The 25,247-nt window shown below is 35.0% G+C and overlaps 2 protein-coding genes across 5 annotated transcripts; one reads left to right on the forward strand and one right to left on the reverse strand.

The window, feature by feature from the left end:
* Window positions 1–1,313: 1,313 nt before the first annotated feature.
* LOC142980969 (senecionine N-oxygenase-like) lies at window positions 1,314–19,483 on the forward strand. 2 transcript variants are annotated; one of them, XM_076126607.1, is made up of 8 exons: window positions 1,314–1,566; window positions 10,217–10,416; window positions 11,607–11,745; window positions 15,685–15,856; window positions 17,020–17,292; window positions 17,534–17,697; window positions 18,257–18,400; window positions 18,671–19,483. In XM_076126607.1, the coding sequence occupies exons 1-8, from the start codon at window positions 1,492–1,494 to the stop codon at window positions 18,872–18,874; spliced, it is 1,371 nt and encodes a 456-aa protein (XP_075982722.1). In that variant the 5' UTR covers window positions 1,314–1,491; the 3' UTR covers window positions 18,875–19,483. The 2 variants fall into 2 exon arrangements, with proteins under 2 accessions (XP_075982722.1, XP_075982721.1); XM_076126606.1 differs by lacking the exon at window positions 1,314–1,566 and adding an exon at window positions 6,909–7,156.
* LOC142980970 (senecionine N-oxygenase-like) lies at window positions 19,390–25,247 on the reverse strand. 3 transcript variants are annotated; one of them, XM_076126609.1, is made up of 8 exons: window positions 25,203–25,247; window positions 23,474–23,664; window positions 22,644–22,782; window positions 22,192–22,363; window positions 21,571–21,846; window positions 21,179–21,342; window positions 20,786–20,929; window positions 19,390–20,444 (listed from the first exon to the last, which is right to left on the reverse strand). In XM_076126609.1, exons 1-8 carry the CDS (start codon window positions 25,209–25,211, stop codon window positions 20,244–20,246), a joined length of 1,296 nt encoding a protein of 431 aa, XP_075982724.1. In that variant the 5' UTR covers window positions 25,212–25,247; the 3' UTR covers window positions 19,390–20,243. The 3 variants fall into 3 exon arrangements, with proteins under 3 accessions (XP_075982724.1, XP_075982723.1, XP_075982725.1); XM_076126608.1 differs by lacking the exon at window positions 25,203–25,247 and adding an exon at window positions 24,936–25,114; XM_076126610.1 differs by lacking the exon at window positions 25,203–25,247 and adding an exon at window positions 24,084–24,285.

The raw sequence follows: 25,247 nt of genomic DNA on the forward strand, positions 1-25,247 counted from the left end.
GCAAGGTGGCTAATTTCACCATTTCCTGAAAAGTAACCGATAGTGTAGCAGTGGTTTAAGTGGTCCCTCGAAGCAACCGTAGCGTCGCGTGTGGCGGGTTCGAATCCCACCCAGGTCAATTATTGTGTGATGAGCACGAGTATTTGTTCCGAGCTTGGATGTTTTATCTATAAGTATATAAGTAGGTATGTATTTAGAAGTATGTATGTATGTTTATCTGTTGTCTGGTTACCATAGTACAAGCTCTGCTTAGTTTGGAATCAGATGACCAAAAATATTAGAATAATAATAAATATAAATAAATAAAATAAACTTGTTATAATGTTTGTTCATACAATTAGTGGGCTGTCACATAAAATTGCTTTAGGGTAAGTCCGGATGACGAAAAAATCGGGATGACTACAAATTTTCCTATACGCGGCTATATACCTGTTCTAAGATAAGGACCTTGCTAAGGACCTGTAGATACTGAAACATAGTTAGTTATACTAAGAGGATAATCCCGGACCAAACCTTGCTGCGAATAGAGTAGTTTGAACTTTCCGGATTTTCCCTTCATCCGGATTTACCGCGATGAACAGTACAAAACTAGTTAGCGTCTACTTAGCCTAACGTTAATGTTGTCTGACCCGGGAATCAAATCTATGTTATGGCTGAAGTAGCCAAAATTTCCACTCTCTGAAAATCAAAGGGAGTCTTTGACCATCCTTGTTAAGTTAATTCTATCAACATTTTAGTTAAATAATGTGTTAGTTTTAAACGACTGTTATCATATTCATAACAGTTTGTCGTGTTAAGCACCTTACTACATCAGAACATTAACTAATGGGTTAATGACATAAATATTGAGGTGAAAACGGCTGTTTATCTGAGAGCAGCCGTAATTATATATCATTTAAAAGTAGTTTTGTTACGGATAACAGTTATGCTCGACGAAATTACGTATCTACTTAGTAACAAATTAACGTAACCACTGACCCTTTTACTGAGAAAGGGGGAAAGACCACAGTTTGATCTTGAACTATCGCATTTGGCTACCTAAGTTGAGCGGCAAATAGCTATAGGAACTTAGAAATATAAACAAATAGGTTTCTTTAATGGATTAAATTAATACTTTCTATACAGCGGCTGCAGTGTTGTTGAATACCAATTTTTATTATCGTAGAAGTAAAACCATTAGCAATGATTTGGTGATGTTAATTGCACCGCTCTACGCTCATGACACTCATGTTGATTGTCATTAAGTTTTTGTTGTGATCGATTCGCGAGCCATAAGAACACGGGATCTGCGTATGTGAGTCAGTGAGGCTTGACGGTCAAGGCCGACGAGTGGTCCGGTGGTCCCTACCACCACACAACCACCACCTGAGCCACTCATTAGTCGTCTTTTCGCCGAGCGCGACCGATCGCAAGCAAGCAATGATCGAACTTTTTAAACTTAAAAAAATATTTTCCGTGTTTTTTTTTGTGATCTATTAAAATAAATTAACAATGGCGTATAGATCGTGCGTGACAGTATTATGTTTATTGAATCTTTTTTTAGGAGTTGCGGATGTGTTGACACAGGTAAGTTTATTGTTTACTTTTTGTATAAGTTTTTCCGTTTATTATATTATTCAAGTAGTCTTTTTCGTTAAAGTATCGGCTCTACCATGGCTCTAGTTGTTCAATTGTAATTTCAAGTGTTAAATCGATAAGAAGTTAATCGAAACTATTCGATTGATTTTAACATTTACGAATCAAAATTAGTTACCAATTTTTATGAGCTGATAAAAATTAAATGGTCTGCAGCCTCATACATGCAGTCTATTGTTAGTATTTTTATGGGAGGAGTGCATACATTGCGACATTGTTTATTGAAAACCAATTATAGAAGAAATTTCGATCTCAGTTTGCTATAAGTAAATTAGTTCACAAACAAAAGATCTCTCGATAAACTAATGATGGCAATTAATTCAGTACTAACCTACCCAAAATATCTATACTTAACTTTAAGATTTAAATACAGTTCGGGTTTGAAGCGCAGACAGATAAACTATATTTAGTTAGAGAGCAGAATTTAGCGAGCTATAGTTCCAATCAGTTTTCTATGAACTGATGAAAATCTAGATTAACATATGAATAGGCACTGTAAAAGTAGAGGAAATGGCAACAGTTGCGGCTTTGTTTTATTATAACAATGTTAAAACCAACGCTTTCTAAATCAGGAATTGTTAACATCAGCAAGTCATCAACAAACAATCAAATGAAAGACTTTTCCTGTAATTATCTAATTATACACGATTTGAAGCGATTATCTATCAGACAAACATACATACATATTTAGCGAATGTGCCATATGAGTGCGGAAAATGTTGTCTGAGGCGAAACGGGAAGCGTTTCGCAACCGGCTGGGCCGCATAATGTCTCTCCTAGTTTGTAGACTTCGGCGTCTATGCTTCATCGTGCGTGTCCCTTCTAATGTAAATCACGACATCTAGAAAACCTACATCTCATTATTGTTGACGAAATATCTCAGATGTTTGGTTATTTTAAATGCGGTGTTTAATACTAAGGACCAGTATTACAGCTCCTGGATAAGTGCCGGATAAACTTTGCGATAGATAAAGTGTATAAATGTAGTGGGTAGTGTGTAATAGCAAATGTATGAAATCATTGTCAAAATTCCACCTGATAGATCCTTATTCAGAATACCGAACACGAAACATAACGAAAACCGGAGATAATAAACTTCAAAATATAATAGCCAATTTATTTACTTATAAGGATATTAAAGCAATCATTCGTTTAACTCCGAAGGTTCTTCTCTAATGAAGCTATGCAATGCGTTGCGGATATAGTTAGTCGCATCATCGCATGTATGCATGTTTGATTTCTATTTGAAGAACACAGTGATTTATGATGATGGATGTTGTGAAGTAGCATGTTATTAGAAGTGCAGCAGGATTACCGACAAAAAATAATAATGTCTGTAAACAAACTATACCTTCGAAGTAGGAAAAAACAATTTAAGTTGGTACTCGATGCTATTTATTTTGATACCTAATCCTTGATGTTTTTATCTTGTTATTCCTTCCCATTGAGATGCCTTGAACGTTGATTGTTTAGATTACGATATCTACTGTAAAGGAGTTCAAAGTCTCCTAAAGTAAAAGTAGTTTAAATTTAGCAGAAATCTAAAATTGTCGCGAAAGTTGTACGATAAGATATTTTTATTATAATTTTAAAGTTTCACCTCTATTTCCCGTTATAATTGTTGCTAACGCTTTCGATTACAGACGTTTTATTGTTCTGTGTGTCGTTGAACAATGGATTATGAGTCGGAAGCTCCGCTGGACAGTCGTGTCATGGACGCGAAATAATTATTGCTGTATTCAACAGTGGATTAAAATTATTGTACTGATGGGAAATGTCAGTTGGCAATTATGGTAATGATGCGTTCACCAGAATTCCTTGACTGAGTTTCCTCCACTGTGTATGGTGTCCGCCGAATTAAGCAGGTTAAAATATGTTCGGTTATTGATGTTTTGGGTGAGGAAGATTCGTATTGGAAATCCCTGACGCCAAGTCATTGACTTAAAGCGTTAAATCCTTAAATGTTAAAGCAAAATCACACTCGTTTTGTCAAATAACAGGTAAAGACACAATATAAATATAAAGGAGACGCTGAAGCCTGCACCAGAAATGAAAATATGTGATAAGGTTTAAATTTTATTTATTTATCTTTATAATTGTAGGTAAATAAAGTATTTCTCAGAAGAGTCTATCCCACAAAATTTACCTTACGGTACTTCATAAAACTAGAAATATGACCGCAAAGTTTATCTACGATCTAGTCGAACCGCTATCACATAATACGGCAATACATTAATTATGTATTAAGTTACGTTGCGTTATCACTCCGTCACCTTACAAATGACTAAATCTATTAGCTTCTTAAGTTCACTGACTTTTTATTATCTATCTATAGTGTGATTGATCGGACATAGCATTTTAGCTGAAGGCTTTGCTTAAAGATAAGACTTATATTAGTATAACTGTATAGTAGCTGATCGTTCGTACCTGTATAAATGTAAAGAAAATCTTTCAGCTTTTATAAAATAACGAAGGTCTGGTCCTCGTGGGCTCTTGCTCTTACTCAATATACAGTAAGATACGTTGATGTAAGATCAAACGACGGTAAAGTCCGGATGACTGCAATTATTACCAAATGCGCGATATTCTTGTTCTTAGATCATTTGCTTAGTATCTGTAGATACTAAAGCTAAGTTTATAATCCTGAAACAAAACACTGCTGGAATAAGTTCTTACTCCTTACTTACTCCTTAATAGTGGTTTTTATATATCAGTTCAAACGCTATTGAATAGATAAACTACCATTAAATGTACCTCAGAAACCGGGGGTTGGTAATTTGATCCATTCGGACTTCACAACTATAATTTACCGTCCTCTGGTCTATTTAATCTTCTCCAATTCGAGGCAATTTACTGTACTAATCATAATACGTCAATTATACCTAATTTTTATTTTGAACAGCGTTATGCGTGTCACATAAGAGGAAAATTGACAACTGCCCTTCAAGCCTAAATAAATGCGCTTATCCGCTTAAACCAAATACATGTTATTGAGGTCATATACATTATCCAAATGACTCTATTTTATCATGCACTATTGCATTTAGGTAAATGCTTTTGAGATAAAGGTGATGTGGGCTACGTTGTATGATAATATTTACCTTTATGTACAGGTTAATATTACGTTTTTTTATGTCGGAGATTACTGCATGTCTTGCAGATTTTAATGTTTATAAGACTGATTGTATCTGCGGCTAGGCATAATTCAGCAATTAGTTTTAGCACTAAGATTTGTCTAGTTATAATATAGCAACGTCAGCTTAAATATATGTTTGGTGTAAATTTATCTTAATTTTAAAATTCTTTTCTAAACAATACTAAGCTATGCAACACCTAAATAAATAATTATTAAGAGTATCTCTATGTTTCTTATAAAAGCTTTGCAAAAAAACATCGAATAATCAAATCTATACATGTCAGCGCCAGTGCAAGTGTTAAATTACAGCCAGAAATATGAATACATAATGCGCCAAGTTGTTTCATATAATATGCAGGACATAATTGAACTAGTTTCCGTCCTTGTCAGCATAATCTACCTTCAATTCAAATAGTCCAACAGGTTGTACTTCAACCTACAAGGCTAATCCACTCTCCTTTAAGTAACGGCACTGCTTAAAACATTTGCGAATGCTTTAATACCTTTAGATATAACTGGTCTAACAACCTAAGCCTCCCTTTTTTGGTATCTTTTTTTACTCAATTCAAAGCGGTTATGTTCTAATGAGACCTTGCGAAAGGTCTTTGTCTAGTTCAAAGTTATCGGAGTTTAATTAATACGAGTCAGTTAAAAGTAGATTGTTATTGAAGAAAGGTCAAGTTATAAAACAATAGTAAGCAAGTACCTGAGCAAGTGTTGTCCTAAATATGTAATTATATGCGTGAGGTCAATGCTCTAGCTTAGTTTACCTCGAGGAAAATTCTACTTAATTAGAAAATAGTATTTAATTGGATGAATTATGCACCTTAAGGAAAACCTCAACGACTTCTAGTTTCATAAACCCTTTAGTCTATGAAACGTGTTTATAAAGGGAAATTATGTAGGGTATCTCAAACAAGCAACCATCATCACGTGAATTGAATAGGCTTTTAAATTCGTAACAGGAAATCTGTAGTGTTGATTGTGTTAAAGCAACCATTACTGGAAAATGTTGCAAGGATCATTGAGTAAGCTAGACACGCAGAATCCTTGATGTTTGAACTGTTACCAAACCTAAAACTTTCCTCTCATACTAAATATTTTCGAAGAAGCATGTTACCTGTCAAGTGTTGATTAATTTTCTTAGTAGAGTGCACAGGCATCTCGCATTGCACAACATAGAAATCAGGTTGAACGGTCGTAGACATCACCGTGAATATGAGATTAAGTAAATCGTCGAAGTACGTCATTAATATTTATAAAGTTGATTGTTTTATGCTGTGTGGTCTTCCGTCTGTTGCCTGGTGTTGTAAGAAGTGAGTCAGGGATTATCATTGCTATAAGGAACTCTCGAGACAATTACCTCACTACTTGTAAATATGATCGGTTTCAAAGAACATGATTGAACTTTTTACACGTGTTGTATTAATCGTATTTCATTCCTCGTGATTCCGTTATGGATTCAATAAATGCGGAATTCATTATAGTTATACTTTGTTACTAGCAGCGAACCATAATATTGTTATGTTGAATATATTGAACCCTTTATAGCTTGAGCATGACAATATGAACATGTTATAGCATTAAGAAGGTCAGAGCTTTTGTTCACCTTCAGGAGATATTAGTTGAGATAGGTTTTAAGCAACGTATCTTGAAACCTCTGGAAGATAGATCAAATAGTAATGGGATTTAATTTAACGTTCTCATATCAGTTTTCATGTAGTAGGGAACTCGTCAGTAATTTCGTATACTTAAATTCTGTCAGAGAGACTATTAAGAGTCTCATCGCAAATCAACGTATATTATCATGAATGCGACCATCGCTTGCGGGTAATTTTCACATTATCTATATAACATAATGAGCAGCAAATTGGCAAAGAGTACATTACCTAGCAATTACTAATTTTCCGCCTATTACCTTCTTCAGTACAAATTCATAAAATTCGTAAAATTTACTTCAAGAAGTTATTATCGTTTATTCTATGTTAAATAGCTAATGACGTCATTTATATTTATGAAGTTTTTTATCCTAGTCTTGAACCAGTTTGAATAAAACCGCTTGTGGATAAACTGTTTCTTTTTGTTGCTCTGGCAGAGGCGCTTGTCATTTTTGATTTGCGATCGGCAGACAACTGTCAAAGGGAATAACGTAAACATCTTTACGTTGCCGTTGTATTTATGTATTAAGTTCTGTAAATATGAACTTGGAAGGGTTATTTGTTTCCGTCAGTGATAAATAATAGTGTTGATAGTGTGTGAGGTGTAATAATGATTAGAATTAGAATAAGACGTGCGTGTAAAGTGATGTCCTTGGCTGTTATTGTTATTTTTATGATGAAGATGAACGGACAAGATGAATATGATTATGACTATGATCTATACGATGTAAGAAACATACTTTCTATTGTTATAAATAATCCTACTTGTTATGTTTAGAAAATAGTTTTATTTTTTTGTTCAACTACCCTACGTTTTTATTGCACTCAGTTTTGTTTACATAAAGATTTATGTAAACAAAAAATCAGCTGTACGATGCATTCTATTACATTCTTACCTTATTTTATTGGTTCTAAGTCGACGGTGCTTTATTTGGTGGTCCTACCACTCATATAACTTATCAGTGGTCCAATCTCTCACGCAACTATCATATTGCACAATACTTAGTAATATTGTCACTAAACTGCATTATAATAGCAATTTTATTTAGTTTTAGACATCTTGCATTTCCGATCCCGTTGATTTGTTTGTTTATTTAGCCTTTTGTGGTTTTGCAAGGTGACATTCATTGTTATTCGATCTTAACTTCTTGAGTAAATGATAAATTGATTCGTCAATATTTGTCATATTCTTAGCGACTTGTATATTTTTATTGTAATTAGTATGCGATTAGTTCTGAAGTTTAAAACGTAGATTTTTCGGATCGAACTTAAATTGATGTTTCATGACGTATTGTGGAAACATCACTTCCGTCTGCTGAAGTCAAGGCTAGTTTGTTTGAGATGCAGTTTACATTTTTAATTAATAAAACAATATAATCTACTACCTCACTCAACCAAACATAAGATATTCGATATCGTTCATTTTAACAGTCAATATTTACAAACTAGATTAATTAAGTGGTTTTAAAGAATATTTTTTAAAGTTCCGAGTAACATATTAGATAAGACTAAACTTAGGTATTTTAAGCAAACACCAAATGTGAGTAAGATACACAGTTTTGTTCTAGAACACATTTAATGATTACGGTAACTTTAGCTCCGAGTTGAAGCTAAAACCAGTTTATATCCGATAGATAATGCTATTATTTTATTGTCTAGTCATTGTATTATACAGGATCCATGCATATTTATTATTATAGTCCGACAACTTAAAAGAGATCTTGGTCATGCACGCTTTATTTAGTTAATTAATTTGTGTGTCCCCAACCCGCACTTGGCCAGCGTGGTGGACTCAAGGGAGTCCCTCCACCCCCGTTTGGGAGGAGACCCTTGCCCTGCAGTGGGACAGCAGTGAGTTAAAAACAAAAACAAAATAAAGAGGCCGCATGAAATAGGCCACTGATGACTTAAATCAACAGTTCTTAATTTCGTTTAACGAGTTTTTGTAGGTTCTATAGATAGGTTATGTGGTAATGTTACGCATTCTACTTATTTGTACCTATACATTTAAACCAGACTACAAAGTATTTCTTATCTAAAAAGGCCATGGAAATATTGAACTGTACCAAGTTGTCACGTAGAACTCGTTACTTAGATGTTACAAGAGAATAAGAATGTTAAGCTTTAAGCGAATCTGTGTTTGTTCCTAATATTATGCATCACGAGATTTTATGACCTTTACGTATTCAATGGAAAGCACCACATTTTGTATGATAATAATTAAAGTTGAAATAGCTGTGTTGCGTCCTCTTTCGAGTATTTATGTATGATAACGAAGAGTTACACATTTTTATGTAAGAGGATACGGGCTTTAGATAAAAATGTTTTGCAACTACCTATTGAAAGCGAAAGCGTAGAATTCAAATTCTAACCTCATTTCTGAGCCTGAAACGAAGAGGAAAATCATAAAAATAGAATATTATAAACTTATCATTATCAATTTGACGTTATGATACGTTTTTTCGCTTTTATTGATGTTGTCAGACTTGTCAGTCATATTAGTCCATTGAAATGTTACAATTTGAGAGCCGAATATTGCATTTCTTAGAGGACGCAATTTTATTTTTGGAACATGTAGGGGGGGTCAATAGAAGCTTAACTTAAAGTTTGTGGGGTTGCCACACTTGTCCCCCGGCCGCCATCTTGGAAAAGGGGGTAGAAACACTTTTTTCGCTATATCTCGGAAACTATGAGTCTTACAATAAAATTGCAAAGCATAATTTGTAGCAAATTATTTTGCCTACAAATATGTCTCATAACTTTTTGTCCTAAATTATTAATTAAAAAAGTTATAAGCAAAATAGTGAATTTCTTTTTACAAAAAAATTATTTCCGAATCCGGTCTATTTCGGAGCGCTGTTACTGAGTTTCTAATTATTGAAATTAAAAAAAAATATTGGACCAAATTTTCCTCGAAAATACTCTACAAGATTGGTCTGAGTTATTTTTTTTTAATTTATTCTTATCAGCTTAGTCTTTTTTCCAAACTATGTTGGAGACGGCTTCTAGTCTCACCAGATGCAGCTGAATACCAGTGTTTTACATGGAGCCACTGCCTATCTGACCTCCACAACCCATTTACCTGGGATATAAAACGATACCCCTGGGTAAGACTGGTTGTCAGACTTTCAAGCTTCTGAGTACTGTTAACGACTGTCACATATCTTCGAAAATGACGGCCGGGACCCACAATTTAACGTGCCTTCCGAAACAGGGAAGAAATCGATATGTGTTAGATGGTCACCCATCCACAAAACAACTTCGGCAAGCGTAGCTTAAACTCAGAGATCTTTCCGCGCGGCTGTCGCTAAAAAAAGTTATAGAGCAATAAAGAAAATAATTATAAAAAAAATTGCACTTTTTTGTTTATAACTTCTTTAATTGTTAATTTAGGGCAAAAAGATATAAAACATATTTGTAGACAACATAATTTGCTACAAATTATGCTTTCGCAATTTTATTGTAAGACGCATAGTTTCCGAGATATAGCGAAAAAAGTGTTTCCACCCCCTTTTCCAAGATGGCGGCCGGGGGACTAGGGTGGCGACCCCACAAACTTCAAGTTAAGCTTCTATTGACCCCCCCTACATGTTCCAAAAATAAAATTGCGTCCTCTAATAAATGTAAATCTCATGTAACATTTCAATGGACTATATCCCACTCTTGAGATCTCGACTTTTGAACAGTCATGATTTACCAACAGAAGTTCGCCTTTGTCACTATTATATGTAAAGTGTCAGCAAGTATGAGGTCTATCACTATCACTAAGACTAGTTTCTTGTTCCAGTCTCTCCCAGGTCCTCGGGCATGCATCATCGGCGCCGGGTACTCTGGCCTCGGCACAGCCAGACACATGAAGGAGTATGCCCTCAACTTCACAGTGTTTGAGGCGTCCCGTCACATCGGAGGCACTTGGCGGTTCGACCCTAACGTCGGCACTGACCAGGATGGACTGCCTCTTTTCACTAGCATGTATAAAAATTTAAGGTAAATAAATATTTTTGTTTATTGTTTCTAATCGTCGTGTTGAATGTAGAGTTGCGTTATACGAATTGGCGAAGCTACAACACTGCGTTGTGGCGGCTTATCGCAAAAACGACGTCAAACAGCAGTAAGTCTATTAATCTTCATAGACTACTAATGCGTCTACTGAACGCAGTGCTACAATGATTGTCCCTTTTTTTAACCATGTAATTTTAATATAACTAGTACAGATACACAGCAAAGGAAACAAATCGGCTGGAGCACTAACCGAGAAGTCAAATAAAACCTGTTGAGCTGGTTAAATTATTGTTTAGAACCAATAAGGCAATAACCATGCCATTTTTTTGTAATCAAAGGTCGATGAACTTGGAATTTGAAGACAGCAAAGAAATAAGAGAACCATAAGTCCACAACCCGTGCGCCCATGACCCCGCAGGGCTTGTTAACTTTTTGGTTATCATTCAGACAAAAAATCTTTAAATTAGCATTTTGTTTCTATGTGTTTTATTTCTCTTACTTCACTGGTTTGATATTATATGCTCAGACTTGTTCTTTCGCAAACTTTACACCGTGAGATTATTGCGATCGAAAGCTAGCGAAAATAAAATTTATGATATCATTCATTCTGTGTACAGACAGTATTTACAAAGATTGCATTATACAGTTTGCTTTACGCGCAAGTGAAACTGCGGATATTAGATAATATTATTTTGAGGAGAATTCCACACAACCGGTCTATTATGTAAAGAGGTTATGATCACGTATGAACCAATTCTGTACGTCTCATGAAGCAATGCCTTCATTAATCTGTGTGTAATCTCCGAAAGTAGCACAAACTGTCCCACGATACATTCACACGATGAGACAATCTGGTTTGTACAAAATTGTATAGATTGTCAAAGTTGTCTCGATGTTCACACGCGAGACTTTCTACAGGCGCCTATTTTATATTAATTGATTATAGTAATTGTCTATTAAACGTTATTAGTTCATCATGCAACGCTGTACCCGTGCAGTTATAGTAAGTAAGTAACGAAAACAGCCGTGTCTCATTGGGAGCTCAGAAGCTTTCTTGTTGACTTCCCTTACGAAGTTTCCTACACCATTGCAATTAATTGATCACACAAAAGTTACTAGGTTATATATTTTCGCAGGCAGCACGTAGCTATATTGTAATGTCTTTTGTATTCCAGAACGAACACTCCACGTCAAACTATGGAGTACGTAGACTTCCCGTTCCCTGAGGGATCGCCGTCATATCCCACAGGGACTTGCTTCTATAAGTACTTGCAGTCCTTCGCAAAGCACTTCGATCTTATGAAGCATATTCAAGTAAGTGGAACATTAAACTACTAGCGTACGAGCCTGCGAATTTTATGTTATCTATGGTATAGAGAAAACGTTGTTTTGATAACGGCTGGAGGCACTGGGCACAAGAATCAACCACAATAGCTGCTTTTAAAACTTGTCTCTGGTTCACTTTGTACTAATTTCTTGAATCTTGGAACTATTTAATATTAGTTGACTGCCTCCGTGGCGCAGTGGTTTAGGTCACCACGCCGATACCACTGCATCGGGAGGTCGTGGGTTCGATTCCTACACGGAGCAATTATTTGTGCGATCCACAAATAATTGTTTCGGGTCTGGTTGTGCTTTGTGTCCGTTGTTTGTATGTTTGTAAAAGTCCCCGCGACACAAGAGCAATTCTTAGTGCGGGAGTTGTCTTTTTAAAAAAAAAAAAAAAAGTTTGATCAGTGATCGTACTTACAGCTTTTTCAATGGCTCTGTGTGTTAGTGTCATGTTTTTACATGAGTAGGTGTAATGAATTCGATAAAGTTTTGATAGTAATATTTTTCAAGGCTGATATAAGCTTAGTAGTAACCCGTCTATATTATTAGAATGTCCAGTTTAATGTCATATTGCGATGTTTACTAGCAAACTATCGTTTTTATTACATTCTTGCGTTCCATGTAGCTTCGTAGTATTATTGCACAATTTATGAAATTCTAGGTATTTGGATGTTTATTCATTCGACAAATTCTAGAACTGTTTCTTATGATTTTATTCTCTATACGATATCTACCAAAATATATAGATTTTGTTTGCTAAATAAAGCTGTCTGATGATCGAAAAATTGAGTTCAAGCAGTAAGCTTTTTTATTTCGAGTTTATGCAATTCTCGATTTTTGATTTTGAACATTTAATGATGTATTATATATATATTAATGATGTATTGAATACATTGTACCTGGGTAATTTAACCACAATTTTCATCCCTTGTTTGATAACCAGCTTATTCTACTTTCACTTTTAAAGACGAAAAGTTCAACGACTTGCGTTTTTATTTTGTTGCTCCAGTTTTGTACCTGTTTCCTAAAAAGTCCTGTTCACCTTGTTATATCACTCTCATTATATTAAATAATATATTTAAGCTTTTGCTTTATTTCATTTATCAGGTAAAATAGTCTTTGTACTGTGGAATAATCAATCAAGCAAGTATATCGCATTGTTATTTTGATATTGACAATATTTTTAGTTGCTCTTTTGTAAAACACGTTTTCAACTTATAACCAGGATTAAAACGATAATTAGAAGCTACTAGAAAACGTAATATCAATATAGCAAAAACATGACACTCAAGACTGTAAATAATTAACAAGCAGAATAAATGATCTATGCGACTTTCATTCGTCCTTTAGGTAGTCTCAAATTACAAGCAAGATGTACACTTACTTCATGTTCGAATTTTGTGCGTCGCGTCATAACTAGCAAGTGTGTACAATATCTTAAGCTTATTAAGCTGGGTCCACGCTAGAAGAGTCGAGGAAGAACGAAAATCCCGAGTCGAGCAGAAATTTCTGTGAAAAGCGCGCTTCACAAAAAATTTAATAACAAAACCGACTCGACTCACTTGTTCGGCCTGTGCCGATCGTGTTTATCGACACATATTCGGTTTTGCCGCCCGGATAGGCTGATTAATGCAGAACCGAATATGTGTAGGTGTATGCAAGTCTCAGTTAGTCTACTCACTCTGCATAGTCTTCATTATATGAATTTGTGCTCGGCGTTTGCTTTTCTCGTGTTCGGCTTCTCTATCGTGGACCCATCTTAACATTACGTATTCACATTGATTCTTGTGAAACGTTTATTTGAGTGTGGTAAGTGCGAGGCTGGTGATAATTTCCATTCAGCAGGCAGAAGGGTCACGAGGACTTCGGACAGGTTTTGCATACACAGTATTGTTAAGTAATATCTCCTTAGAAACAGTGTTCAACGTTTGATTGCTATTTTAACGACTCAACGAGTGGTTGGCGACATATAAATTAGGTCTCTTGCTAATAAACGTCGGGTCTCATTAGTTTCACAGTATTTTGTCTTTTTCACTCATATACAGTTTTAAAATTAACTGAAAGTGACAAAACACTGTGCTTATTAAATCTTACGACGTTTTTTTATTAGGATAGATAGAATAAAATTGCAATAATTAATGAATTTTGATTAGTATCCGTTTTCTTATCGCTTATATTGATCACATTATTATAATGTGCTTAGTTGCTTACTGGTCGGGTAGGTTAATTAGTTATTTAGCATCAAGTAGTGGTATTTTCCTAGTAATTTACAATTGACGTAATAATTGCAAATCACCTAATCCATACTAATATTATAAATGCGAAAGTAACTCTGTCTGTCTCTCTGTTATTCAGTCACGCTTAAACTACTGGTCCAATTTGCATGAAATTTGGCTACTTTTTACCCCGGGAAAAGGACGTATTCGTATGAGAAAATTCAGGTGGCGGACGAAGTCGCGGGTAAAAGCTGGTTAATATAATAAAGGGGTAAACGAAGTTTGTTTGCGCTTAAATCTCTAAAACATCGAAATGATAGTACAAAAATATAGGTCCTTAAATAATATAATGGTACTTAAGTGATTTGGGCTACCGAGCAAAAGTAACCCAAGTATTTACAGACCAAAATTAAAATTACCTTTTAATTTTATTTCTATCTGAATACAATAAATAAAGTTAATTCAATCGCAATTAAATTTATTTTACCAAGATTACTTGTTTACTATTATATTCTCACGCCGTCAAACATGGCCAAGTTTGATTCTATAAAAGGTTTTATAGCTACAAAGTAATTTACTATGATGTCAACACATAAAACTAGGAAGTGTGTTAACTACTTGCCTTTATAAATGATCGGAATTAAATCAGGATGTGAGATTCTCATCTTAGACGCTTAGATTATTATTCATTGCCATCTTCCTATTGAAGAACACGTATCAACTCTGAAACGAATCATCCCTGTATTACTTTTTGCTTTGCTGTAAGCTATTCGTCAAACAATTTTGCTGGAACCGAAACAGGATAACAGCTTAAGCACGTCGACTCAACGATTCCGCGATGCCGATGTAGCAATTGCGGTATGTCAACCACTGCTTGACACCTAGCCGTCAACAAACGGTTGACAGAGAGCAATGTAGTCATTACGATACTATACGTTGCAATTGCAGATGATACACTAACCCACGGTTTCTGAGCACACTTGGCTGTAGTTTATTTATTTAATAGCGTTTTTTTATATGAGTTTAAACGCTATTGAATAGATAAACTACCGTTAAATGTACCTCAGACACCGGGGGTAAGAGAATGATTTGAGGTTTATGAGGAGATTGTGTGTAACAAGCTTTACCCATGCATGACGCATCGGCGACGGATAAGTTAACGCATAGTTTTTGTTTGTACCATTGTACTTCATTCATAGTGACATGACTGACTATGACTGGAGAACAAAAACTTGTTCCAAGTTAAGTGTACAAGTTCTTGTAGCACTTACTTCACCATGTGTTGCTAATGTTAAATCTTTCTAAGAATTGAGATAAAAAGGTGTTGGGTTTATAGTTTTTTGTTAGAAACACTTAACGTTACTTTGCAGTCATAGAGAACTGTTTTTAATGTTTCGAGTACTAGCTGGTGGGCTTGGGGAAGTCTTGCGAAAAAGCTTAGCCTTATAATTTATGAAGGTTAACTATAATAACATATACTAAATTAATAAAATACAACGGCATTAGAAAGAGCGTGTTACAGCCAAATAACGCGCAAGAAACTTTCGCTCTTTTTTTAATTATGTTATAAGAGCAGAATACACTACAAGATGTAGGGTATGCAGAGACCAGAAAATATTTTCGATACGATTCGATTTTAAAACTTTTTTGTAGTGAATTACCTTTGTACCTTGTGAGATGACTAATATTCTCTCTTTTTCAACAGTTCCAAAGCCTGGTGACGAACATACAGAGAGTGGGAGACAAATGGAATGTGACGTATATGAAGACTGACACCAAGCAGACGGTGACGGAGCAGTGCGACTTCGTGACCGTCGCCAGTGGAGAGTACAGCTCGCCATTCATACCTGATATAGAGGGACTCAAGGATTTCAAAGGTATAGTATTGTTTAGCGCTGATATTAATGATAAAGTAAGCTTCAAAAGAACACGGGTTGCTCTTTGTGAAAAGCTCTTCTATTATGGATAAATTTTGTGGCGGAAAAGTTTATAAAGTTCGTCTTGTCGTCTTGTCTCGTAACACGGAAGAGCATCCTAGGATCTGATTGTTTCCCATAAATATCAAAACCGTAATTTCAAGTGTGGTATAAGTAAGATGAACGAAGGTAATGGCAATAACGTGGAGACCACCTTAACAATTGCGCCACACGGAAGAACAATTTTATTAATTATGCCAAAACCCTGACAGCTGTCAGTCTGGTATTTGGTGGTACCTACTGCAAACAAATGAATTGTTAGATATTCACAATCTTGAGAAAAAATGGGTGTTTTAAAAATAATTAAATAAACAATTGGAGGCCATATTTTATCTGAGTTGACAGAAATGATGTGTCCTCTCATAAAGACTCTCGCACATTCCTAGGATTTAAATACAATGCAAGGTGTTCGAAGCGATGAATGTTTGTTAAGGACTAACATCCGCTGGTTTTACATATTAAGATTAGAGTTATGACAACATGAACGTGTCTGAAATATCTTTACTGCTTATAGCAGTGCACTCTAAAAGTAAGATGGTAAGCTTGTGTTAAATAGAAAGCACAAATAACTCTTTTTTAGTTGTTTAATTGAAGCGTGGTTTACGAAACGACTTGCATGTGACATAGTCTAGTTTTACGAACTTATTTATATCGATAAACGGAAAATCAGGCTATTACGAAAGCTTTTAACCGACTGTTTGAGACTAAGGCTGAAATCAGGATATTTTGTCACACGTTTTTCCTTGTCTTTACAAACGTGACCTTGGAATTTCTTATAGGGTGATCTCACAAATCAATTCTGTAAGGATTTTGTGATTTTGCAGTTCTTTATGTAATGTAAATTTAATGTTCGTTTTTTTTCCTGCATCGTGGTATTATAATAATAACAGCTTCCCACAAAATAATTATAAGAATATATAAAAATAAAATTATACATTCGACGTGAACAACTTTTCCTGTATTTTCGTGCACATTATATTACGCTGGTCACGTAATGTATTTTTCAAGGATTTTTACGTTACGTTCGGTTATTATTTATTTATAAATTAATTGTTATTTTCTAGGAAAGATAATGCACAGTCACGATTACAAAGATGCTGAAGCTTTCCGAGATCAGCGTGTGTTGTTGATCGGCGCCGGCGCATCTGGTCTCGACCTCGCCGTGCAACTGGCCAACGTGACCTCCAGACTCTTCCACAGTCATCATCTCTCATACAATCAGCCGGAATTCTCTCCAAACTACGCGAAGAAACCTGATGTGTTATATTTCACGGCGACCGGCGCTTTGTTCAGTGATGAGAGCACGGAGGATTTTGATGTCGTCATATTATGTACAGGTTGGTATTTCCATAAAGTTTACGGAGACACGATTGATCCTTTTACTGCGACCTCCAAATGAAGGATGTTTTGTAGTCAGAGTTTCTCAGAAATTGCCACACGCATTATTCAAACAGTATTATATTGAGGTTTATGAAGCAGTATCTTACTGCTTTATTATATGTATAGATTATAGCTTCATACCCACACAGTAATCATGTATTAACGTTTATTAATAATTATTTTGTTTTTAACACACAGGTTACAACTATGCCCACCCCTTCCTCAAAGAGTACACGAGTGGTATAACAGCGACGAAGAAGTTCGTGTTACCGCTGTACCAACAGTCGGTGAACATCAAGTATCCTTCCATGACCTTCGTAGGAGTCTCCAAGAAGGTTATCAACAGAGTCATGGATGCACAGGTAAGCTTCCTGCCTCAAATATCTTACCATACGTTAGTTAGTTAACCTTTTTGCTATTTCACTTTGTTTGCCAATATCGATATTTTTTCTTGGTTATGTTTTTTTATATATTTATAAAAGTATCTTGCGCCATATACATCCTTCAAACGAACATTATGTACTGTTGGAAAATGTGACGTAATATTTAATGTGCTCATCGCACATCGTACCAAATGTGGTCGCTTCGCAGCCCACACTTCCATAGATAATTCCAGGCTATAATTTTAATCACGAATTTGATTGTTAGTGATTTTTTTACAGCTGATTGATCTGTTTATGTTCTGTAAGTAGTTGTATTTTTTTTTGTTTCGTTTCGTGGCGACCCTGGCCTTATGCCTAATTTCGCCAATAACACAGTATTAAATAAAATATATGAATTATAAAGTCGTTTCAACCATGTTGAAACAAAATCCCTGTTAGCTAGTTGCCTTAATGGCTTTTGTTCTACCAGCTAGCATTTTATTTCCTTCTCTCTTGATGTCGGAATATGGGTTCTTATAAGCATTTTTTCTTTGCCCAGGGTCAGTATTCAGCAGCGTTGGCGGCTGGTAAGTTCCAGCTACCTCCTCAAGGAGATATGTTGCGTCAGTGGCTGGACCACGTGCAGGACTTGAGGGGCAAGGGCTACAAGATCGCTGATGTCAATGTTATTGGTGATGATATGGTGAGTTTTTTTACTGAGTAATTCCTATCCAACCATTAGTAGAAAAGTATAAGTATTCTAGTAAGCTACCTTCTGTAAATTTAACTTCAGTAGCATAAAAGAACTCCAATTTTTCTTTTGTTTTCATTTCGTTATTCGGACTCGTACAAAGGGTTCATTTAACGATTATGTATAAGCATATTAATTTTCTCACGTCTCGTATTGTGTCAAATACTTGGTACCTGTTTAATAAGTATATAAATAATATTATATTTTTTCTCTTCGTTTCAGGATGATTACTTCGGCATCCTGCAGCAAGAAGCAGACATTCCCCGAGCGCCGAAAGTACTGACAACAATCAGGGACTTCAACGCTAAGAACCGTTTAGAAGACCTCCTCAACTACCGCGACTATGACTACAAGATCATTAATGATACGCATTACGAGAGGTTTTATAATCCAAGGAAAGAGGTCACTTGTCTCATAGATGTATAATGTAATGACAGAAGTTATTTATTAACTTGATTTAGTATTGTTAGGTAGATGAAGATGGACAATCATGAGATTACAATATAATTATATACGACGAGGGGATCTCCGTTGATCTGAGCCACTAGCGCGCTTTTCTACAGTAGGAACTATGGATAATCGGACGTTTGAAGATTAAAATGACGAAGAAAATAGTTCTTGCGAAGTCCGCTAGGGGCGATGATCGGCTTTTCGTATATAAATAGCCATACAGAAAGCTGATTCACTACCACTATTGACAACTAGCTATCGAGTAATTTTGTACCAAAATCTGATCAGCGACTCTATCGGGCGCAGTTGGAACTATTTTTGCAGTACATTCTAAATGACAAATTCTCGATGTTCGTTAGTTCTGATTCTGACTGTAGAGAATCGTGCTACAGGTTGGTGCATTTTGATTCAAGAACATATTGTTCGCAAAGTTCAAAGTAATCTTGCCTATATTGTTATTTAGGTAAGGAATGTTGAATAAAACTTAGCAGTATTTGTTTATATTCTTTTACTTGACTGTTACCATATAAATTATGTAATAATTATATTATTATCAATAAGTACAAATAAACATACTTAATCCAGTTTGTACAACGATTTCATTTGTAATTAAGTGCATTGACTAATAAATATGTCGTGTATAAATCTAAAGTGATAATTATTTAACTATAAGGTACATTTTAATATGTTGTCTATATAAATTAATAAAATGTTCGTAACTTTTTAACTGCTTTTGTAACTTATTTTGCGGCTGAAGCAGAAATTTGATGACCTACAGGAACATTATTTGCATATATTATAAAATATTTATTTGAACAAGAATCCAAACATAAAAACACATGGAAAAGGATCATTTGCATTCTCATACAAAAGGTTTTTATTAACCCTAGGTCTAGGCATAGCGCTTTTAAAGCAATCCCGTGCCATAAGTCTGCGTAACCAGAATTATAAAATGCGACGGTAATAAATATTCTGTGTTATCACATAATTATATATGAACTTGACAACAATCGTAAATATACAAAAAACACTGATTTTACACTTTCGGGCCCATGATCTTTAATGTCTTTAATACAACAAATAAAATATCAGGAATATCTACTCACTTACAATTATTTTAACGATATCTTTGCAATCGATTGTAATGACTATTATTTTGATATTTCCATTTACTAACATGTAATAAACCGTTTAGGCTTTATGCTGTAAAATATATTTAACAGTTCGATAGAAGATGTTCAATATTTTATTCGAAGTGTATAAGTTTGCGAACGACGGCGACGGTGTAAATAATGTCTCAGCAAGTACATATTTATTCTCGTGGCTATACTTACAGTTAATAAGTCTATATATTTAAGCTCTTATTGTACGGTTTTTCTTCTATTTTCCTGGTGAACGTGTGGTCGTCTATGACGGTGTATTCGTAATTTCTATAAGTGTAGAGGTTCTCCAACTTGGCTTGCGTGTCGAGGGCACGGATCTTGAACATGACTGGAGGCACTCGGTCGATGCCTGACTCTTCAGAAAGCTGCGCGTAGTATTCATCCTGGAATGGAATTTTGTAAAATAGAGAAATGAAAGCTGATAAATTAATAAAAGGTGTTGCATTAATAACTCATCAAGTGGTAGCAGGTGCATGAAAAATTGTAGCAATTTTGAAGCCCGCATTTGTCCATTACGTTAAGACATTTCACGCAAGAAATCTTTCGTTAATTGCAACTGACTTTTAAAACACTGACGATGATCACAACTTCTATACAGTGTTTTATCAGAAAGAATGCAAATGCAGTACACATTCTTGTCTTCCTAAAGTAACATACATAGATCGATTGTAAATAAATACAGAAATCTGAGAAAAATGCTTATAAGTTATAACAATGTGGTTACCTCTTTCTCAGCAAGTATGTGTATAAAAGAGTCACGCAGTTTCCTCTCTCTGATGGCGTCCATGCGTCTTTGCCACTCTTGCATCATCTCGTCTCGAGACGGCAGAGTGAAGTTTCCCTTAATTAACGCTGTGGCGTATCGGGCCTGAAACAGGTTGGGTTAGTATTAAATATTAACAATTATAAATTATAATTTTAAACATTATCAATTATGTGGGTTAGTGCAAATGGTTTACATGACAACTGATGTAATCTTACAGGCAAAAGTTAAAACGCCAGTCCAGCTGACCTTTAACATTTTAATTTTATAATGTGCCCATTGCTATTTAAAAAGAATTCCTAATTAAGTATTTTTTTACGTGTATAATGAGTAAGAAAATACAAAGGTAGGTACCTGGGCATCCAAAGCGACCACCAAGCACGCTCTGACCACAAGTCCCATGACCACCATGGAAGGCTGGTTGATGTTCACCATATACCGGTACAGCGGCACCACACTGTGAGGGTTCAGCGTCAGGCCGCTCGACTCGTCTAAGAACGGGTAGTCGTATTCGAAACCTGGAAATGTTACACACTCCTTTATACATTTCATATGAGTCATTATCAATTTAAATTTGTATTTATCTCGGAAGAAGTCCCGAATGGTTTGGAATAAATGGAAATTTAAGTATATCGAATGCAGAGAAAAACCGTAAAAGACTTTGCTGTTGATGCATTCAGTATCTATAGACAAACAGCCACGAAATCTTTTTTTAACAACAGTACTTACTATAATGTCAAACTCACCTGTACAATAAATAACATCATCTACTTCTTCAAAACTGCCATCCACAAATATAGCTCCAGTCTCATTAAACTCCTTGATATCTGGCTTCTTTATATAATTAGGTGGGAACGGCGTGGTGAAGTTTATCCTCGAGTGGTGGCTGTGGACGAGGGTTTTGCTGACCTCGGCCACGTCCAGACCGATGTCCATGCCGGAGGGACCCGCGCCCACGACCAACACACGACGATTCTTGAAGATATCTGGCACTCTGTAGTCGTGACTGTGGATTATTGTCCCTGGAAAAAAATAATGGTTGATATTAAGTATATTATAATGTTTAATTTATTTCAGGCATTTTAGACAGCACGAAGATACGAAATGCGTACTATTACGCACGCCGATCATTCAGAGTTATTTTTTTATTTAAGGTAAGTAGTTAGAATTCTTAAGTTAAGCGCTTTTTTCCTTTCGGTCAACGTTTACGGTTCTTTTTAATAATTTTAATGTGTACTATAATAATATGTACAGATAATTTTAATTTATCACTTAGGCAGTTACATCATTTCAGCACATTTTCAAAAAATTACTGCTCTATGGGCTTTTAATGAAAGAGTACTGGGAGTGATAGAACATAATGTTACCTCTGAATAGATCTTCACCAGGAATATTCGGCATGTTAGGTTTGCTAAAGTGTCCGTTGCCAACTAAGACGTAATCGTAGTCTTCCTCAAACACTTCCTTTGTGATGACGTGTTCGTGTTTTACTCTCCATTTGTCGCCTATCCTTCTCACTAATACAACGTTGTGTAAAAACTGGAAAATATAGTAATCATAATATTAAAAAAATGAATGATTTAAGTTTTATTTTATTCTAGAAGTGGTTTCTTTATGGAAAGCGCAGGAAAGCCAAACCGTACAAATTATGAGTTAGAATTTCTTACTTTGTATCTTATTATCTTCGTATTAATTAAGCAGATTACTGAATTTCGAAACAGCGTTCAAATTAAATATTTCCAAAGGCAAATTTTATTTTGCAACGCAGCCAATCAGTAGAGGAATAAGGGTGATAAATATAAGCTATTTCCAATGTTACCTTAATATTTTCCAATACTTTGAAGTGTTTCGCGTAAGCTTGTAAGTAGTCGTAGTAATCATGCCAACTTGGGAATGAAGGTAGTCTTTCTGGTAGCGGGAAACCTCTCAGTTCCATTGTCGGCTTTGGGAGGTTTGTTCTGAAAATTATAAAAAAAAGGTTTGGATTTATTGTATTTTAAACAGACACAAAACAACCCATAGTGTACAATCAGTTGTTTCAATCACTGCAGCAGGCAGCGAAGTTATGCAGAAGACATTAAATACTTAATTGATTAGAATGCGTGTAATGTACACTCATTCTAATTAATTAAGTATATAGTTAATATATTAACAATATTCGTAGTATTTACTTTACTTAAATTCACTATTTTTATAATAACGCCATCTGTTTATTTAAATAAGAACTACGTCAATACTACACAGCCTGAGTCTACAGTCTGTTCGGAACATGTAAACAAAGCGTGAAATTGTTTACTTATCTTATTGATAAAACAGAAGAACCGTAATAATAGAACTATTCTTAGCAGTTTAATATCAATATTTGAGAATTTGATATTAATATTTACGCTAGAGATATTTTGATGCAATATTTATAATGATTCGGCGTTCCTGTAAGAAGCTTCGTAAATGCACATCGAATATTTTTTGGGAATGAATTAGGTATAATATTTTGTGGCATACAGTGACACTGTTTGGGTTTGCACAGTTGTTTTAAATACATTTAAATGAAAATCAAATGCTCATGAGCAAACTGCTACTGTGAATATTGATTTTTATACGAACCCAAAATAATTGTAGAGGAACGAGTTATAAGAATATAAGTTTTACCTTAAATGTTTGTACATGCTAGTGTGTAGAGGTAGTCCATTCTCGTCCGTGCCCGTTCGTGGGTCATATCGCCAAGTGCCTCCTATGTATCGTGTTGCTTCTAAAACTGTGAAGTCAATTCCTTCTTCTTTCAGATATCTCGCTGATGATAGTCCAGCTATACCAGCCCCGATCACACAAACCCGCTTTGACTGAAATTATAAATAAAATAGTGCTTTAATAGGCATCACCTGATTTTAATGATTAAACATAACTGGTGTGCTACAAATTATTTTCAAAGTTACGGAAAGCCTTTTTATATTAATGTTAGTGGCTTTCACATAGTTTGGTTTTTATGTTCATAACTGTTATGGATAAATAAAGTTGACGAATTATTTATTACGTCCTTTGTAAACGCTCACCCAAATGTCATTCCGATGTGTACCTATTTTGTGCAAGTAATAATAATACAGACAATCCACTGTTTATTTTATTAAAATTACGGATCAGAACAATCTAGATGCATTTTAAATTATGTTTACAACGTTATCTATAACAGTTAAAATATTTTTGATAAGTTTACATACAGTATTAAAAGTAAATAAGTTCTAGAATACGAAATAGATCTTACCATTTTCGCTACAACAAAGTTGATATAAATGATCACCGTAGAATTATTTCCATTAATATTTATGTGTATTTTATCTCCGAATAAAGATAGGCACAGTGAGATAAAATGTAGGGCGTCACACGATTTTTTATCAAAACTTTTGGCGAGAGGACATCGCGCGAGGTGTTTACACCGACTATTGCGCGAACATACTCCACGCTACTTTTGACATTATCTATCTGTATCTGTATCAACTATTGTCAAATGATTATAATAATGACGACTCAATGTCTAGTCTGTACTTAGAACAATGTGTCCCGTTTTGGAGGCTAATAATAAAATCGATGAACAATACCAAAGATGGGAAACAGTCTGGGTGGTCTTTGTTTAGCTTATCCGCAATAGGAAAACATCGTTAGATAATTATCTAATTGAAGATATAACTATAGTATAATTAGAAACAAATAAGACTGACGTGAACATTAGATTCTTCTAACACATTTTATAAGAGACCAGTATTTTTTATACAGCCCGGTCAGTCCATAATAAAATTTTACTTGGAAAAAATAACCTTGACTAACTTATTTGACTTTAGGTTCACATTTTAACAAACTAATAAATACTAACAGTACTTCTACAAGTATTGCATATAAATTACACAATAATTATCACTCCGTACGTAAACGAAATTAGAACTCAAAAACACTGAATATTTAAATTTCTGTTTCATTACCAAATATTCTTATCTGTAATGCAGTTTACGTAATTTTGGCGGTAAATGCATATCTACCGGCAATGGAATTATGATGGAATTTTATCACACGTAATCGCACCCCACTAAGATGAGATAAACATCAAAGATAATGTCCTTACCTTAACATAAGCACTGAAACCACCGCACACATACAATAATACAACGAAAACAATTAACTTGTACATTTTTAATTTGTTTCAATTACAATTGTGGTTTGGCGGCACACATTGATAGTACTGTTCCGTGGCACAAGTTCAATGCGTATCGTATGCCGACATTTAACCCTGTTGTATAACATGTGGACAGACACTCGTATTTGAACTAATCAATTTATCTACAGCATGTTTGTATTAAACAACTCAATATTATTTGACGAAAATATTTACCCGGCCCATAGTCGATGATGGTACTATGAAGCTGCGTTCTTGCGT

Source organism: Anticarsia gemmatalis, chromosome 19, assembly GCF_050436995.1.
Source record: "Anticarsia gemmatalis isolate Benzon Research Colony breed Stoneville strain chromosome 19, ilAntGemm2 primary, whole genome shotgun sequence".
Classification (NCBI taxonomy): Eukaryota; Metazoa; Arthropoda; class Insecta; order Lepidoptera; family Erebidae; genus Anticarsia; species Anticarsia gemmatalis.